The 19,232-nt window shown below is 40.7% G+C and overlaps 1 protein-coding gene across 1 annotated transcript; it reads right to left on the bottom strand.

The window, feature by feature from the left end:
• Positions 1 to 632: 632 nt before the first annotated feature.
• Positions 633 to 18,872, bottom strand: LOC100694434 (paired amphipathic helix protein Sin3a). The gene is made up of 21 exons (XM_013274744.3): positions 18,648 to 18,872; positions 15,744 to 15,960; positions 15,341 to 15,526; positions 13,020 to 13,126; positions 12,556 to 12,877; positions 12,218 to 12,469; positions 11,888 to 12,040; positions 10,877 to 11,032; positions 10,416 to 10,502; positions 10,178 to 10,296; positions 9,637 to 9,862; positions 9,015 to 9,131; positions 8,476 to 8,714; positions 8,215 to 8,398; positions 7,385 to 7,964; positions 7,100 to 7,269; positions 6,614 to 6,787; positions 6,395 to 6,487; positions 5,867 to 5,961; positions 3,377 to 3,584; positions 633 to 2,792 (listed from the first exon to the last, which is right to left on the bottom strand). Exons 2-21 carry the CDS (start codon positions 15,936 to 15,938, stop codon positions 2,574 to 2,576), a joined length of 3,882 nt encoding a protein of 1,293 aa, XP_013130198.1. The 5' UTR covers positions 15,939 to 15,960; positions 18,648 to 18,872; the 3' UTR covers positions 633 to 2,573.
• Positions 18,873 to 19,232: the final 360 nt, after the last annotated feature.

Below are 19,232 nucleotides of genomic sequence, written 5' to 3'. Positions count from 1 at the left end.
CTCCAGAGGCTGGTAATGAACTAATCATTTGATTCAGGTGTGTTGACCCAGGGTGATATCTAAAACCTGCAGGACACCGGCCCTCGAGGCCTGGAGTTCGAGACCCCTGCCCTAGATGCTTCCTAGTAGGTCAGTTTCAGAAACGAATCAGCCCAAAGATGCTCAATTTGCCCATGTCTACATTCCTAAATGCACTGAGTTGCTGTCATGTCATACTTACATTAGTAAATAGCTCATCATGTGTGCCTAATAACCCAGTGATGGTAAATCTACTATCTAAACCAGGGGTGTCGAACTCCAGGCCTCGAGGGCCGGTGTCCTGCAGGTTTTAGATAACACCCTGGGTCAACACACCTGAATCAAATGATTAGTTCATTACCAGGCTTCTGGATAACTGCAAGACACGTTGAGGAGGTAATTTAGCCATTTGAATCAGCTGTGTTGGATAAAGGACACATGTAAAACCTGCAGGACACCGGCCCTTGAGGCCTGGAGTTCGACACCTGTGATCTAAACAGTAACTAACAGGCTTTTATGGCAAACCTGAACCCAGAATGAGGGATGGGGTGGGGGTTGGGACATAAGATTAAACATAAGTGACAATGCCACAAATGAAAAAGGACACCATGAACTGAACTTCTGTCTACTCAAAGGATAGTTTAATGCCAAAACACCATACTAACACTCATGTACAACATCATAAAAGAGAAGAGACATATTAAACGCAGTACAAACAATGTCTTAATGTACAATCAGCTCCCCGGGGCTTCCTGTGGTATTCTATATTAAACACAGTAATATATAAACTGTTCCAAGATTGTCTGCAGCTGGTTAGGTTACTGACCACTGCTTTTAATGGAGCTAAGGAAAGGGTCAAAGGGTGACATGTTGCCAGGCAGCTTCTTCTCTGGACCTCCATCCTGCTTATGTAACGATCCACATGAAAAGTATTAACAATGAATGAACTGAATGTGTTGAAGTTTATATTAAGAATATGTATATTTCTAATGTGAAACATGCTTTCCAGCATTTAATGTGATAGATATCCATCTTCCATCTAACCTCACCTACATTATCTACAGGGCCAATTCCAATTTTATTAAACTGCTGAGAGGAAAAGGCAAAATGCGTAGTTTACATCCCTCTTTTAAGGGCATACAACATTCACATTTGTACTTCAGCCACAAATACAAACAGACATAAACTGCGACTGAAGGAATTATTGCTTTTTCCTTGCTCCTTAATCTGTACACAAGTCACACAGCTGACAGTCTCATACTATACATCAGTCAGTGTTTGTCATTAGCACTTACCTTACACAAGAAAAAAAAATATAGTCTTCATGGGTGGCATAACATCACTGAACCTGTCTTACAGATTCTAACCATTTTGCTTAAATACACAAAAAGCGAATAGTACTGATGAGACTTCAGTACTATATACATACAGTATACTGAACTTAAAAAAAAATTATATATATATATATATAAAAAAAAAAGGATAAATTGTTGCTCAGCTACATTCAATCATCTTAAAACCACGAGTGACATCTGAAGACTAAAGGTAGAAATACACAGAACTGATCCAATCATTACAAACAAAGACTTCAGGGCTCACATGTTCAGCAGAACATGAAAAAACTAAATGTTTCCAACAGCCTTTGGTTTAAGAAAAAAAAAAAAAAAGGTTAAAATTTTGTATTTCTTAATAAAAATTTTCTTCAATTTCCATCTAAAGACTGATTACTGTGCGCTCTGATGTACGCTACACCTCAGTGACATCTGTTTAAAAAAAAACAACCAAAAAAAAAACAAAAAAAAAAAACACAACCCGAAAAACTACTTTTATAAACATATTTACACAAAGTGTTTGGGCAGTCATAAGTTATTGTACTCGATACACAATGCTGGAACTAATGCCGAGCATCTACCCAGCAATCACTATAGATGATTTTTTTTTTAATATATAGAGTGCACCATTGCACCTTTACCACCAAAAGGGAGAACATTCACAGGCTATACAAGTTTACAGCAGGAACCCACATTAAGTTCCAAGTCCACACACTTTAACAGAGGTAACTTGTACTTGTTTTTGCTACCTAAAGACAGAAGCTGAGGTCGTTTTGTTTTTATCTTCTGTAAAATGATAAGTTGCTCCTTATCAAACACTTTTCACTGTTAAGCTGCTGAGTTTTAGTTAGGAAAACCTTTACACTGAATTGCACCATGGAAACAGATGCTCTGAGTGTTTTTCCTCTGTATAGTCATTTCATGTAAAAATTTGCCTTTAACATTACAAATTGCTGCCAACCACTCAAATATACTGACAGCAAATTTTGAAAAAAAAAAAAAGGTTCCATATTACATCTGCTGCAGAGTTTGCAGCATAAGCTTGACAGACAAATTCCTGCAACAGGTGCAAAAAAAAGAAAACTTAGATCCCATGTGGATCATGGATTGAAAAACCCTCACAAAAATTTTGGCAACTGAATCCAGTAACGGCAGCTCTGAGAATTCATCCTTGGCAGCTTGTTGTGTGGAGACGTTAACAGCCAGTTTGCTGAGACACAAGTATTACGGTGTTTTGTACTTCACCCGGTACTTGTTAATGTTGAGATAATGGAGCACCTCAGGGCTGCAAGTGGTGGTGCAGGCCAACAGGCCTTCTTGTCCATCTCCCATGAACCACTTGTGGCTGTCAGCAGCCATGTCACTGGTCACGTGCTCCTTGGCCCAAGTATCCAGCCAGGCGTGAAAGCGTCTGTGCAGACGTGTGTTCACAAGCTGGTGGGACTGAAAGAGATAACAGGAACATGGCACAAAGGAACGTCACAAACTGTGTGTACATGAAGCGCAAGGGCTGTCCTATAGCCAAAATCGATTGCGGATGCTTTCAGTGACATTGGGTGGGGTGGGGGGTGGAACGAAAGACAAAAAAATGAAAAATGCTAAAGTAAGTTGCCAAATGTACTTGGGCGTCTTGCCCAAGTAAAGTCTGGGGGAAACAGCTATTGTCTCAAAAGACTCTTTAAAAATTATTCTTTTCATATTATTCTCATCCATCAAGAATTGGATATGAATCAAGTGAACATTATGCTGTATGAGAAAAATGTGGAGTACATCATAATATGACAAACGCATTTTTATAACTGATCTAAATTTAAAAAAACAAAACAAACAAACCCCCAAAACCCAAGAGTGTTATTTGAAATATTCCTTTGTACTTCTAGCCATCACAAAAAACTGCTGCATGACCACACAGGCAAATTTAAATACTTCTGGTTGCCTTATGATTACTTACCATACAATTCTAAAACTAAAGCTTATAGGACAAGACAAAAAAACCCCAGAAAGAGCTTCTTATTTTCCATCCTTACCTGATGAGCCCGTGTGAGCGCTGTGTGCCTGTACATATAATCTTCTGACTTGCAGACATAAACCATCTTATAGGAGTTCAGCTTGAACATGCACTCCATCTTCAGCTCGCTGCTGCCGTCCTGCGACTTGTCCGAGGAGCCTTTGGTCATTCTCTCCTGTTGCAGCTGCTCCCATCCTCTCTGGCACTTCCTTATCCGTCTCAAATTCCTAAAGGCCAAAGAAGATCGAGAGCCATGAATAATACTGACCAACGCTACAGAAAATTTCTTGATTACGCCACACATAAAAAGAATACATCACTTTTTTTTTTCTTTTTTTTTTTTTAAAAAACACAAGGAAATATCCAATTTCACTTGAGAAAGTTTTATGGTACGATTTTGTGCTTGAGAGTACTTACTGATCAATTTTAAAGCCTAAGATGTAAGGTCAGAGACGATACACGTACACAAATTTAAGAACAGTATTTCCAAATTTGAGAGGACTGTCCCTTTAAAAGAATTGTAGTTTTTTTAAACCCATGCAATCCAACTCACCAAGAACCAGCGATAATTAGTTAGGGAGTCAAATCATTCGTGGGAAATGTGGATCTATAAGAGCAGCAGAGGCAGCGGTCATTTCTCTGTACAGTGCACTTCCATTGCACAGCCACATTTTTCCAAATCTGAATATGCTTGGCAAACAATTGGATTCATCCCGATTTTGTGCAGGCAATTTTTTTTTCTTTTCTTTTTTTTTTAAATGCAATTATTCACCCCACCTGAATGAAAGGTTTAAATGTGTACTTACCACAGAGGGTAAAGGTGAGCGAAGACTGAAACCATGAAGCATTTTTTGCATTCAGGGCTCCACTTAAAAGACATGACAGTGAGGCCAATTTCAAGTAAAAACGGTCACATCACAAACACTAAAAAAGGAAACTGCTGCCTGACCAGATACCAAATCCAAAAAATATGAGCAGAGGGTATTTCAATGTCTTTGACCAGAGTGTCATGAAAATGAGATGAAGACCCAACAGAAGTGAAAATTGATTTTTTTCTTTTTTGAGTGAGGAAAGGCCAATTATTATTATTATTATTTTTTTTAAAATCTCTTGTGCTGCTGATCTCTCATAGATTTGATGAAAGAAAAAAGAAGACATGATGTGAGCCCACTGAGGAAATCATAGTCAGATTTATGCAATGGGTTAAAAAAGAGAAAACTCAAGAGCTTTTTTTTTTTTTTTTGCCTTTTTAAGAAGTTGTTTGATACGTATATGGTAATGGACAGCCATCTCAAAGTAACGAGAAGAAAACAGAACCAAAAACACAAAAAACACCAAAAAAAAGATGCTTCAAAGATGTTCATGTGCAACACTCAGCCTTCACGCCTTCATGCACAGCTCTGAGGTGTCAGGAAAGAAATACACCAACATATGAGCATACAATTTAGACAATCATTTTATTTACAAACCCTACTCCTCTGTACAAGTGCTGCAGATAATGTGCTTAACCAGAGTTAAAAAACAAACAAACAGAAAACCTAAGATCACTAATCTCTTTCAAACCAGGAAAAAAAAAAAAAAAAAAATCTCACCGACAACAAAAAGTTGCAACGTGAGTGCACTGCTTCCCCTGAAAATTGTTACAAACATAACACTGGGTATAACAGTTGTGAACAAGTGAACATTTGAACATTTACAGTTTCAAACAGTGATTAAGTCACATACAGGACCTTTGATCTGAATACAATCACAAAGGGCATGATAAGGAAACCATGACTTCCCTTCTCTTCTTTTAACAAAAGTTTCTCTCAATCAGTTTTTGTCAAAACATCGTAGGAAAATAAAAAGGGAACAAATCTTTGTTTTGCGTTAAGCTTTTGCATTTATCGACTTCTATTCGTGCGTCACATAATCATTCATCACTTCAGTTCAATACAATGTGAATAATCGAACTAATGATTCTTCTTCTTTTAGCACTCTAAGGGGAAAAAAGTTCAAAACCCACAAGCAAGCCAAAAACCATCTATAAAAACTTTACTCACTATAAATAAAATTCCCATTAAAAGGAATCAATAAATAAATAAATTCATTTTTAAAAAAAGAAAAGGAAAAAAGATGATCGTGTAAAGTGCTTCCATGTGAGGGGAGGTCACAAAACAAACTGAAGAAGTTAAATTGACGGCCAGTGAGATTCTTAGCAGGCGGACATTCAGGCACCGCGAGCACAACTAATAACTTCTCAAATTTCCTCTTACAAAAAACAGGCAGCACGCTCACATCCACACCGTTTCCTCTTTTTTTTTTTTTCTCCTTTTCTTTTTTTTCAATTAGCTTTCAAAGTCAGGCTTGTGCTGAGGTGCCTCTGTTTCTATCTTGAAAAAAAATGACTTGTGTTTGGCAGCTGGTTTGGCTCGGCAACAGTTGAGTGGCTGCTCAGCTGACTAGAGCCTCGCCTCGGGACAGAAGTTTAAAGTGTGCAGACAAGAGGGAGACATGGCTGGAGCCTCACCTGGGGAGGAACACGGGCTTTTGGGCCAGATGCTCACGCAGCTCTGGGGATGAGGAATCTGAGTTCAGGTACCTGCCTACGTAGTCTGACCACTTCTGTGGAGGACAGAGCAGAACAGCAACCAACCATGTAAATGACAAAGACATACATTTAGGTTCTGTATGAAAGCAGCTTGGAGGTTATAGCCTTTAAGTGTGGAGCATGTGACACTCCTCAGAGTGTAGAAGGGTTTAGAATCATAGGTGCACAAATTAATAGCCAACACTAGTTTGTAGAGGTACATGTGTATGTAAAGCGCCAAGTACAAGGAATTTATAATACAGGAATATGATTAAAATAGTTTAAAACTGAGATGACTAGTGCTTGACAATTTACTAATATCAAACTATTACCTGATAACTAGTGCATCAGCTAAAAATTCTCGGACGGCAAAACATATACATGAAGCAATGCCACCCCAGCATCACATATACTACATGTCTACTTAATAAACTGCTGTGTGCATGAATTGCATTTTGTGAGTCTTACTTCTGCCTCTGCAGGCTCATCAGAGTTTTCCTCTTCTGTATCCAGGAGCTCTACTGCCAGACTGACAGAGGCTTGGTTCTTCACAAACATCAACTGGATAAAACGAAGCAACACACACACACACAATTAGAAAAAATACTTATTGAGGGAGAAAAACAAAATAAAATAAAGTTAGACTGTTTTAAAATATAATTATTCATTTCTGTGCTGTTTTTGTACCTTGAAGCAGTTCTCATCGGGCATAAGCTGCTCTGCTTTGCGCTGGTATCCCGCCTCTGCGGTGGCCCTCGATGCCTGTGTGGGCAGTGTGCCCCCCGTGGCTTTATTGGAACTCTCGCTCAGGTACAGGTCCGTCACACGCACAGACACATCATCAGTGACAAGGTGCTGGAGCTGTAAAAGTAGGTTAGTATGCAACGGGTGTGTCCACATCAGCATGGAGAATCAAAGTGACAGCAGCACTTTCAGTGACTATAGATGTGTATATTTGGTCATCGATTAGAGTCATTACTGAGTTTTGACGTGAGGAGCATGTCTATTTTATTTCCCCTCTTTTTCTTCTCCAAATTTAAGAGAGCCTACCGCTCATGATGCCAGTCTAAGGTAGAAAATTTATTTTTTATGAAGACTTTGTGTCACGATTAAATAAATGAATGGGTAAACAAATAGATAAAATAAAATGAGAAAATCTTAAAATGTGCTGACCTGCCGGACAATGCTTTGGATGAGTTTATCCATGGTGAAGGCAACGTAGGCATGGACAGTAAACATCTCCCTCAGGGAGTCCTCATACTGAGCAGGCTCCATGTTTCCATCCAAAAGATTACGAACCATTTCCAAAAATACTGAGTAGTAGTCCTCCACATCAACATCCACTGCAGACAGAAATTACACACGGTGAGTAATACATGGAGGAATTGAGTATGACACACCATGACTGAGAAGGCTCATAGCAAAACGTAACAGTTAAAAAGCCAGTTTTTCACTTACTTGGCTCCTTCATCTTCAGCTGGATGGCTGGATTTTCGTTTTTCTCCCTTTTGAACCCCAACACTTCTCTTTCCCACTCTCGTTCGCGAGAATCCTCTTCGATCTGCTTCTCAGCTTGCCCGTAAATTCGCAGCAAACGAGAACAGAGGATGTGGTGAAGGCGAAGGAAGACATACCAGTAGTTGTTCACGTAGAACAAGTTGTAGGCATCGTCGGTTCCCCGGAGCTTCTGAGCTGCCGTGTTGCTGAACAGGAGCTTGGACTTGGTTGGGCTTCTGCCTGGCAGGCCATTGTGTTTCTTGCTGCCATCTTGATCCATCTCTGTGTCTTCTTCCTCTTCTTCCTCCTCCTCCACATCAGAGAGCTCACCTCGCTGTGCAAACAGCAGGTCGGGGATGAAGTGGTGGATTATCTGTTTGATCTTGCACTTGTCTTCTTTCTGGATGCCGACCTGTCTTTTGACATGGTGAATGATGAGGGAAGCAGCATCCTCGAGGATCTGGCTGTCGTCGTAGGTCAGAGTCATGTGTGGGCCATTTGGTGGCGGTGTAGCAGATTCCTCTGATGCCCGCTCCTGGCGCTACAGGACAAATACAGGAGCATTTTAGACTGTAATGTTTTCCATTTACAGTTTGGTAAAATACATTAAAATCTGTTACCCATTGATTTTTATTTACAATTAGAGAATCATAATATATAACAAAGTGTAACATCCTTGTTTAATTCAAGGAAAACTGCGGCAAACTCTTTTAAAAAGGCAATAAACTTAGAATCAGTCCAGAAATATCAAACAACAAATAAATGATATTGTTTAAAAACAATTTACTTACTTCATCATATAACATCTCAATTTCATTGAGCAAGGTCTTTGAGCGTAATACTTTGGTGTCATTTTGCTTGAAGTTAATGCCTTGATGGTCGAGTGACTTCAGGTAATACTTTTCATTCTGCTCCCGCCAGATTTTGTTGAAGCCCCTTTGGGCTTCTCTCCACTCCTCATCCTTCATTTTTAATCTGAAAACAGAAGAAATAGATGTTATAAAACTGTAAAGGTGTGAGCTGAGGAGGACACACTAAAATCTAACTGTTACCTTTTTAGAACTATGGGGACGGACACAGCAGGGTTCTTCTTGAGTCCTTCAATGATGTCTTGAGCTTTGTCCCCATATATCCGCTGGATGGCTTTGCGGTGAATGACCTCTGAGGAGCCACCCATTGTGTTGTCCAGCTTGAAGCGCAGCTGCTCCTCTGCTGACATACGAGAGAGCCGTCGTTGCACTGTCTCCAGGGCTCGGATTGTGGCAAGGTTGGTCTCCAACACAATATCCAGCTGCACAAGACACAATCACATTCAAATGAATAATTTCAACAGAACCAGATTTGGAAACTGGCACCTGCATTGGAAATGTACCACATTTTTTGTGAAGACTCTTAAGACACCTGGAAAGTTCATGTGGTGTGAGATCTTTTCCTGTGATTTTTTGACTCCTGAGTAAATTGCATCACACTGGCATTTATGTAAAAGACATATCTTATGTAAAAGAACCTCCATTATTCCATCTTCTTAACCTCTTCTACATCCAAGGGTCTTATTTTCATTTGGAGCGTGGGTGGACTGAGTATCTCTTACCTCAAAGCGCTCATCTTCACATCTGTAAATGTGTTCCTCATATTGAGTCTTCTTGGAGCTCACAAATGTCGAGTCCTCAGACCATGAAGGAAATGACACCCATGTGTCATTCAAAACCTGCAACAGGATGTTACAACATGCAATGAAAACACATTATTTTTACTCTAAATATGAGATGCATTTCATATTTATGTAGCAGTAAAATAAAAATGCATGAAACTTAATCTAGTTAAAAATGTCTCAATTTTGTGGTGAAACACTGCGTTCAGTGACATCAGTTGATCAGAGGAGTCACTCATTACCTAAATTTAAATGGCTAGTTACAGCCAAAAACAACTTATTATCTAGACATATAATAAGGTATCATTAAATGTAGCCAAACAGTTCAATGATCACTGACACAATCCACTGATCGACTAAGAACAAGTTCGCTGGCATCTACTGTCTGCTAAAGCCATATTTAACTACAGGTACCATCTGAACGTTACATCAGTTCCTGCTCCAGAGGATTTTATTTGGGCCAAATACATTAGTTGTTGTACGTGGTGGCTCGAGAACAAAGGATAAAATGTACACTATAAGACAAATACCTTTATTAAACTGACTTCCTTTAACAACTCACCTCTCTGCACAGAGGTGTTCTTCCTGTGCATTTGGGCTGCTGGAAGCTCTTTGGCAGCGCTCTATAGCTGGACCCCAGCTTCTTGCAGGAGGAGTAGTCGATTTCCATGGCGATGCCCTCTGTAGCACGCTCCTTGGGTAAACTCTCTGCATGGCTCGACTCTCCGTGACTGGACTCTCGGTAGCCCAAGAAGTTTTTAAACCATGTAAAAAGCTCGGGGAATTTTCTGTCAGTCATGCCACAACATATGTGAAATACAGAGTTATTGGTGAGGTTAGAGTTCAAATGTTTGCAAGATATTTCAAACAAATGCAGATGGTTTACTGGTTTACATTCGGGTGATTAAAGTTTCATTATGTAATGTTGTATATCAAAACAGTGTTTGCTTCCAAGTCAAATCTGACTTATTGGCAAAAAAAGAAGAAGAAGAAAAACCCCCAAAGAGACAGAGACAAAAACTCATTAAGAATTACGTACTGATCCAGTCAGTCACAAAACTGGACCCCAGGTATGCCCCTAAACACTGTATGTTTAAACTCACCCAAGAAATGGGATAACTAACTGGACCAGCTCAGTGCGTGAAATGACTTCCTGGTTGAAGATGTGCAAGCAGCGTAGGAAGTTGTCATATGCCTCAGAGCTTCGAAGAGCCTTCTTCACCTGGTAAAGTGTTTGCAGCCATGCCAAAAAAAGCAAAATGGGATTTATTTTCCCTTGAGATGATTTCATCACAGATCAGTACAAATCTTTATACCGACACTCAAAATGAGAATACCGACCTTCTCGAAGAACATCGTTTCAGTGCTGGTGCTGTGTTTGCTCACGTCACTCATGCCATGGTCCTTCCCCGTTATTTTAGGTTTCTTCTGCAATGGTATAAAGAGATTTTGACTGTTGGAGGCCTCATACCACTGAGTCTTGGGTAGATTTTACTAACCCTAGTTGCCAGTTTGTCTGATGAACATGGGTTGTACTAACACAATCTAATAAACATGTTCTGTAGTAAATCCTCTTTTTATGAAACTACAGATGTTCTGCTTTTGTCAAAACTGGCTGGGGGCTGATATCTGGAGTCAATGTATTGTCCTTACTTCTTAATTGTAGGCTTTCACTGATTGAAACAAAAAAGGCCTATTTCACCCTACATGTAATGCATACAAAATATATGAAATATTACCTTTCTGGTTTAAAGTACAAACAGCTGAATATATGCAGAGTCACAGAGTAGATGGTTACATACCTTGACAGGTGGTGTGGTACCCACGCCTGAGGGTCTCCTGATTGGAAGGCCGTTCTGGCTCAGCCTCTGTTTGTTGTTCAAAAAGTGTCTCTTTACTGTGCCACCATGATCATTACGGACCGACTCGGCCCTGTCTGGTGTTGTTTTGCTCAGCAGCTGAAAAAGGGCAATACACATGATCTCAACAAAGCGAGACAACAAAATTAACAGTATGCAAAGAGAATTATGTAAATACCATTGACTTGTTTAAGTGAACCCGTGCTTTTCCGTCCAAGCTCTATTTTTATGCTTCGGTTCTACTGGAGTAGTGATGTGTGATTCTGAGCTAAAAATAATGCATCATACACTGGGCCTCTGTGCACCTATTGTGTGACTCAAGCCCTTTAGCACCAACTCCTCAAAGCAACGCTCTTCTGCTTGTTTTGCACAAACACTGTAAAAAAAACTGTAAACATACTAAAAAGTAGTTCTGTGGAGTTGAAGCTGATTGTAGTTACTAAGAGCTCTTATGTCCTCAGCAGCTTTCTGTTAGAAAAGTGCCTCCTGAAAGCAGGAAGCCAAACGCAACAATGGCATATAACAGCCAATGAGTTTTCAGAATAAAACACTGTCTGCACTGTAAGAAATCTTATGACGGACAGAACAAAACCTTGCAACAACCCAGACCTGAGCTTAGTGTATTCCCTAAACTCTTAACAGTATTCGGGAATATCTTCTGGAAGCATGGATGCAAAGTCTAGATTTTTAAAGACCTGGAGAATCCATACCAAGGTGCACCAAAGCTGATCTGGTAACACATGGTGGCCGTAACACAATACTACAATACTTTATCCTGGTTTCACTTTTAACTTGGCACCCATCTGCAAATGAATTTCATATCCAATGCAAACAAGTGGTTTTAAGGAAAAGTGCAAAAGACAGACAGTTACAAGGCTGCAGTAACTCCTAGTGATACCACATATTTGCAGGGAGGTTTAACAAAAGAATTGACCGTGATGTCTGGAGACTCACCGCTGAGCTGTTGGCATCAGGCAGGAACTGTCCGAACTCTGAGAGCAGGTCCTCTTGGTTCTTGAAAAGTCTTGCAACTTGAGTGTAAACCTCCTGCTCAGTCAGTGCTGGGGTGTAGTTCCCTCCAGCTTCTTTAGCATTTCGCTGTTCCTTCTAAAAATATATATTTTCATAAATATACAAGGTATGATATAATTAAAATTTACTTTCACGTTTATTTTTGCAGTTGCATGTAAAACTATTTGTTTGCTTGGGAAAAAAAAATAATAAAAAATTATATATATCTTACAATATCTTAATAACAGTTTAATGCTGCGTATATTTCCTTGCCTGGTATGTGTGCAGGATTTCCAGGAAAGCTTTGTAGATGTCTGGCTGACCCTGGAAGCGGTTTTTGATCTTGTTGACATAATTTATAGCATGGTTGAACTCCACAGGTTGGTTGTTCTGGATAGGCGGTCCACTGGATGGTGTGCTGCTGACAGGAGTGTGGGACTGAACTGAAGGCGAGCGTGGTGAAGCATAAGATGGGATAGATGGATTGGGTTGGCTGGTGGGTGTATGGGCTGGAGACTGAATTGGCTGTTTAGAAGAACAACAAGTGAAAAAAGGTCATTTAATGCATCCGTCATACTACATGTGAACAAATAAAGAACATCGTTATCTACCTTGCTGGTTTTATTTGGAGCAGGCTGGGCAGGGATAAGTGGTTGGGTGGTGGTAGTGAGTGAGCCAGTCTGTGGCAGACTCTGGTGCTGGTGGTGGCTGGGGGCAGGCTGGCTGGGTGCTCCACTTGCAGGGATGTTCTGAACAGAAACACCGTGTGGTGTGATGTAGTGGATCTGATTTGGCGTGGTCACATTGACTAGATCGTTGGTTTGAACTTCAATCTTGTATCCAGGTGGCAAGAAAGTATTAAAACCCATGATGAGGTCTGGGTGGCCCTTGAAAAGCTGAGACACACGGTTGATGACTCCAGGAGTGTCTATGCTGTAGTAACAGAATAAGTTTTGGTACTTTAGTTTCTGAAACACTGTCATTTGGGTTCATAGAGATCACTTAGGTGTCATGGTAAAATACCAGTTTTTCTTATCAGATGTTAAGAAAAACTGGTAATAAAACAAAAACTCACCTTTGCGACTTGAACTCTTTCATGATATCAAGGAAGTCATTATAAACTTGAGGTTGATTCCCAAACTGCAGTTTTACTTGATCCAAATAAGACAAGGCATCTTCAACCTACAAAAAGAGAATGGAGAAGATTGTTAGATGATCACCATCAAAATGGCAAGACAGGGCGAAGGCAGAGAACTTGTCCTGGTGGTGCTCAGAAAACAACCTGAAGCTGAACATCTTTAAAACAAAAGAACTCATAATGGACTTCAGGAGGCACAGACAGGTCCATTCCTCTCTCATTATAAATGGAAAATGGGTGGAATAGTTCTCCAGCTTCAGGTTTCTGGGCCCCCACATCTCCAATGATCTCATCTGGACCCACAACACCAACGCCTGGATAAAGAAACAGCGGCTGTCTTGAGGATGAATAATCTGGACCAGAAACGGCTGCTGGCCTTCTACCGCTCCTCAGTGGAGAGCGTGCTCTCCTACTGCCTGGGTGTTTTGTGCGCAGGGGCCACTACTGAGAACAGTAAGGCTGTGGAGAAGGCAATTAACACCCTCTGCCACCCCTGGAGGTCATCTCCAGAGCCTCCTGTCTCAGAAAAACCAGGGCCATCACAGGTGACCCCTTGGATCCCGCAAACCACCTGTTTGACCCTCTGCCCTCTGGTCGGTGCATCAGGACAGTCAGGTCCCACACCTCCAGACTCACTAACAGGCCCCTGCCTCACCAATCTGAGACATGGTCTGAGTAACCCTCATCACTCAGGCCACTCACACATGGACCCTATTCAGATCAAGTCTTTTCTTTGCACTACCTCCAGTCACTTTGCTCTCCATTGTGTGCCCTTCTATTGTTTTGTACATATTACTCTAGTTTGTCTCAAGATTGAGTCAACTGTGCAGATTTGTTACCTGCTGTGTAGGGCTGTGCGATATGACCAAAATCTCATATCCCGATATAAGAATTCTATCGTCCGATAACGATATAAATCACAAAAATGTAACATTTTCTGTAAATTCTGTGAATCTCGGGCAGCTCGACTTGCGTGAAGTGTTTTGAGCTGCGCGTCATGTACTTGGAGTCGAGTGTTTTAACAGATGCATGAAACGATACATTTTTAGACATAAGTTGTAACGGCCGCCGTTTTCTTTGTTAGTATTTATTACACAGCGTGCTGCGGGGAAAAGCCTGTTCTAACGTTTGAGTCGAAGGTTTATTTTTTAGCACCTGACGGCTCTTTTATACTTCTCATCTGTAAATAATCTGCTCTTTCACGTGTTTCAGTTTATTTTGAAAAGTCTCAACAGGATCTTGAGCTTTATTGTGAAAGGTTTATGTGGAACATAAACAAGCGGACACGCGATGGTGCTACCATCGTTGTTGCTAACGACAACGCATAAAAACAGGCGCCTGTCCGTCAGTAGTGTGGTTATATTAAATATAAGAGAAAGAGAGAACTTTAAGAAATTAATATAGCCACTACAGTGACCATCAAAACGATGAAAAAATATTGCCGTAAACAGTTTATTTTGTGACACCACGAAACAAACGATAGCATAACATGAGACGATAGACATTTCTATATTGTCATCCGATATATATCGTTATATCGAACAGCCCTACTGCTGTGCATCGCCCAATGTGGACTAGGTATATGACTTCAAAGGTGTAGAGACAAAGGTCGCTGCAGGCAGTTTTTAATAATCCTTTAACAGCTCCACCTTCAAAAATATTGTGAATTTTTAGCTCCATGTCTATAATCTCTGCTCTTGCTGTATTAGCCAGGGACTTTGAGCTTTTAGAGAGGGGAGGGGGAGCTCAATGGTGAAAAGGGAAGTGATGCACTTCATTATAAGGGAGAGAGAGAGAAAAGATGTCCATGTAGCAAAAATGAATGCTAATAAGTAGCTGTTTCATCTGATTTCTTTTAAACTGCTGGAAGCCACAGCGGTAATTAATTTGGAATTAAAATCCGACTAATCGCCCAACCCTATAATTTGATAAGTGAAAAAGTTTTAGGATGTTTATGACAAGCCATGTATAACAAGTACGCCAACTTCAAGACTGTTTCCCTTTTTTGCCGTTGTCTACTGGACTTTGTTCACCTCTAACGAAGGGTGAACAATGTGTATGTATCTGAATGCCTCCTGTGTAGAAAGATGAAACTTGTTGCTGCTCTGCAAAACATACTCCTCACTTTATCCTTTCAGCATGCAGACACAATGTAATTTTAAAGGCATTCGCTTTTTGCCTTTGTGCACTTGGGATGAACAGCTGTTTTGGTTTATTCTGGTCCTCATGTTTTCATATATGTGGTGATGTACAGATACCTTCAGTCGCTGAAACTGCTGCTGTCCTGTGGTTGAAGGCATGGGTGCAGGTGGATGAACATGACCTTGGACCACTGCAGGGCCCTGTGACGGCACTGCTAGAGCGTGTGAGTGAGGACCAACGTGTGGTGCTGTACTGTTGTGTCCATGGCCATGTCCACTTGTGCTCTGAGGCATTGCAGAAACCTTTGAGGAAGAAAGAGATATTTTATATAATATAGACATTTAGACAAGATTAACCATGTCACTAGCAGGATTCTAAACATTATAGACAACAATGTTACAAAATAAAGGAAAAGAAAATCACAATCAAAATGACACCTACTTCTTAAACACATTGTTAAATAAGTTCGCCATCTGGAATATAAACACTTCTTCAGGTATCTGTGCAGATTTATCATACCTGGTAGCCCTGGGGAAGAGAGTACTGGATGCTGGTCGATGGCTGCATCTTGTCTGCAGGTGCCTCTATTACAGTAGGGGCCGGGGCAAGGGCCCGGTGCTGGAAGTTTTCTGTAATTCCTTGTATTTGAGGCCGGCGTAATAGCTGCTGCTGAGGCGCAAGTATTGGTTCCTGGTCCTCCACACGCCTCTTCATTATACACACATAGTCAAAAGGGCTAAAGGGGGCAAACAATGATGGACAATTTACAGGCTGTTAGCATTTGCCAATTTCTTTTTAACACACACACACACACACACACACACACACACACACGTGTGCCTCATATATATATGAAGATTACTTTTAAGCAATAATAATTGTACAAATCATCACGCAATGCAAAGACATCAACTGTTTAAACAAATTCAGGGCTGGTCAGCCTCTCACCTTTAACAAGCAACTTACAAGTGGAAACTGCAACATGCTGGTTAGCCTTTTTCTCTCTGGGTAGCTGATTGTTTTAGATCTTTGTGAATTCACACAGTGATCTCCAAAGCTGTCTAACATACCACTGCATGTGATTAAATAGATAATAAACTGTGACAACAACAGTAAGTACTCATTCATTCACAGTAGTCAAATTAAATCTTAAACTTATGAAATTCAGTCAATTAAACTCTAAGATCATCCTGAATGACAATGAGTTTCACTATAAAGAACTCAAGCAAAACTTTTCTCACAAGTCACACAGATACTTAACGGCAACAACTATTAGGACAATTGTTGAAAAGTGGTTTCCAAACAACACTCTTTTGACATAACTAAGCTCCGAATGTGACACCAATCTGCTTTGCTTCATTGTGCTTCCTCAGTGTACACAGAGGCTTTACAGGACTTAAGCGAGAGAGGTTAAACACAATTATATTTAGTGGTTTTCTGAGAGAACTAACAGTGGTGTGAAAACACAACTTCTTTGACAGATATAGTCTGTGTACATTTTTTGGCTGAACAGTCCTAATTTAACTGATAGATAGATTAATTAATCAACCATTACAGTGACATGTTTTAATTGACTAAAATAATTCTGTATTTATTTATTACTGAGTTATTATAATAAAAACAAATGCAGATACCAACGCACTCCACCATAAAAGAAGTAGTAGAAAAAAAAAAGCTATGAGCAAAAGTGATTATTTAAGGTTGTCCGTAAATAGACATGCCATCATGTTCAGCAGACTGACTGTGGCGGCTGGCTAGGGACCGTCTTTCAAAAGACGTTAAGACAGAGTGACGCTGCCAAAGCTGTCATTGAGTCGACTCAGTGAGACAGATGATAATGATAACGTTCAATGCACATGTATTGTCTGCATTTTTTTCTCCTGTAATTATTTTTTATAACACAAGTACAAACCTATTGGTTATACCATTCATTCTCCTGTACGCATTCCGTTGCACGCAAGCATTTAAGCATATGCGAACACCGCTGGTGACTAGACTTTAAGTTAACATTTTTACGTTTTATTTTACAACTTAAAAAATACACAGGGCGTGTAGGGAAAAAAACACGTTTGAGAAAACGTAACAAGTTAAACTTGTGGCTGCAAGCACAGCGCCCACGTTGAGTATACAGTAAAGAAATTTATCGACGGTTCCTAAGCAAACGTCACCGCATTTGCTAAGAGGAGTGGAGACATTGTGCCTCACTGCCGCGCACAACCAATTTCGGAAAACACGGTGACTGAGCGTACGGTCTTCATTCGCCGAGATCGTGTCTGTAGCGTATCCAGCTTCAGAATTTCTATGCCGAAGCGCTAAGCAAATACGGCAGATAGTAAATTGTGTCGAAACTGATTAAGTAGGACTAAAAGAAACTTGAAATTTCGCCGACAGTCAACGTTTTGCAGGCATGTAGGCGCTGTCTCTCTCTCTCTCTCTCGCTGGCTGTAGCCCTGCCGTATCCCCTCCCCCTCTCTCCCAAACACCGAGCTTGTAAGGCTATCGGTTTTCGGTGAGCTGACCGCTTTCGCTAGTCAGATGGCTGACGTTGACTTCAGTTCTAGCTTCAAAGTTATGTGGCAAGCAAGTTACCCTCTGCTTCGTGCAGACTGACGGTTAAATGTTAGAGAAAACCGGAGCATATCAGTTTGTCACAGCCGGGTCTTCGCTAACAGTCCTCAGTAAACGGGAGTCTAAGTAAAACATTAGACGAGCAAAACATACTGGCTACCTGACGTTACCCTTGCCGTTGGGTAGAAGACGTCGAAAAGAAAACAGCCATGCCTAATCGCATCAGATAACGCGGCAACACAGTCGGTGGCTTAGTTTGTAGCGTACGGGCTACCGGTACAATTGGGACAGTTGAATTAAGTTTCATGGTCAGTAATTAATTTGGCTATGCTAGGTGGTTAGCTAAAGAAGAACACCAGCTAGCCAACAAGCTAACACTTTGCACAGCTAATGCAAATGTCGCATAAACGGCAAGTTAAGCTAGAAGTTGCAAAAAGGATTTTTTTTCTCCCAGTCAAAACTACTTATCTGTCAGTTACGTTACTTTGACATCATCCCCGATCCAGCAATAAAAATCAGTTGTAGCAAGAACAATTTGTGATCAAAAATACATGTTGTCAGGTTAGCCTGTAAGCTAGTTCATGGTCGCCGCTCTTAGATTGCTAACCTAACCAGCGACTTGGTTCCACTAACTTGTCGACACTGCAAGTTAACGCAACCGCAAATAAACTCCCACATTATTCTGCTGTAACACTAAACTACACCAGCAACAGAAAGTAATCAGCGTTGGCTCACTATTTGGAGACTAGACAAGGTTATTTAGTAGCTAACTGATTGCTATGTTAGCACAACAACCAACCCCCCTCATCACTACAGACTCTCTCCGGCTAGCCAGCTAACACCACTTTAACTTACCTCGGGGAACCGCCACCAGCAACAACTTCACCCACCAGTGGAAGGGATCTCGACCAACACACCGCTACTCGTTCATTCACCCAGCGGTGAAAAAAAGCGAAGTTTTAAGAAGTGGCCGTAATTGGAAATGTGGAAAATCAAACTGGCCGTAGTGGCTACGTCGCTAACAACAGTGTGTGTGTGAAGCGGTGTTCCTTGAACATAGAGGTGTGTCTATTGGGAAGGGCGGGCTGGTCTCCTCCCAGTTTGAACCGGGATTGGTCAGCTCTACAGAATGAAAACAAATACAGTAAAGGCTGTGGGCCAGGCCAGTACCATACCTTTGGTTAAAGGCGTCTATGGTCATGCCAAGTGCAGGGTGATCTATAGCAGAACGCATTCCATGGTATTACGTGTACGGCACGATATACTGAATTCAACAGATAAGCTCAGTAACTTTCTTGCCAGTTACAATGACTAACGTATACAGTTAGTGCATTTAGTAAGTATTTATTTGCACTGATATTTAGGCTTGTATATACATTATTCTACAACTGATTCTGATATGACACCACACGTGTTGAAAAATACTGTCAGATATGGCTA

Source organism: Oreochromis niloticus, linkage group LG1, assembly GCF_001858045.2.
Source record: "Oreochromis niloticus isolate F11D_XX linkage group LG1, O_niloticus_UMD_NMBU, whole genome shotgun sequence".
Lineage (NCBI taxonomy): Eukaryota > Metazoa > Chordata > Actinopteri > Cichliformes > Cichlidae > Oreochromis > Oreochromis niloticus.
This window is presented reverse-complemented; position numbering and strand designations above follow the sequence as displayed.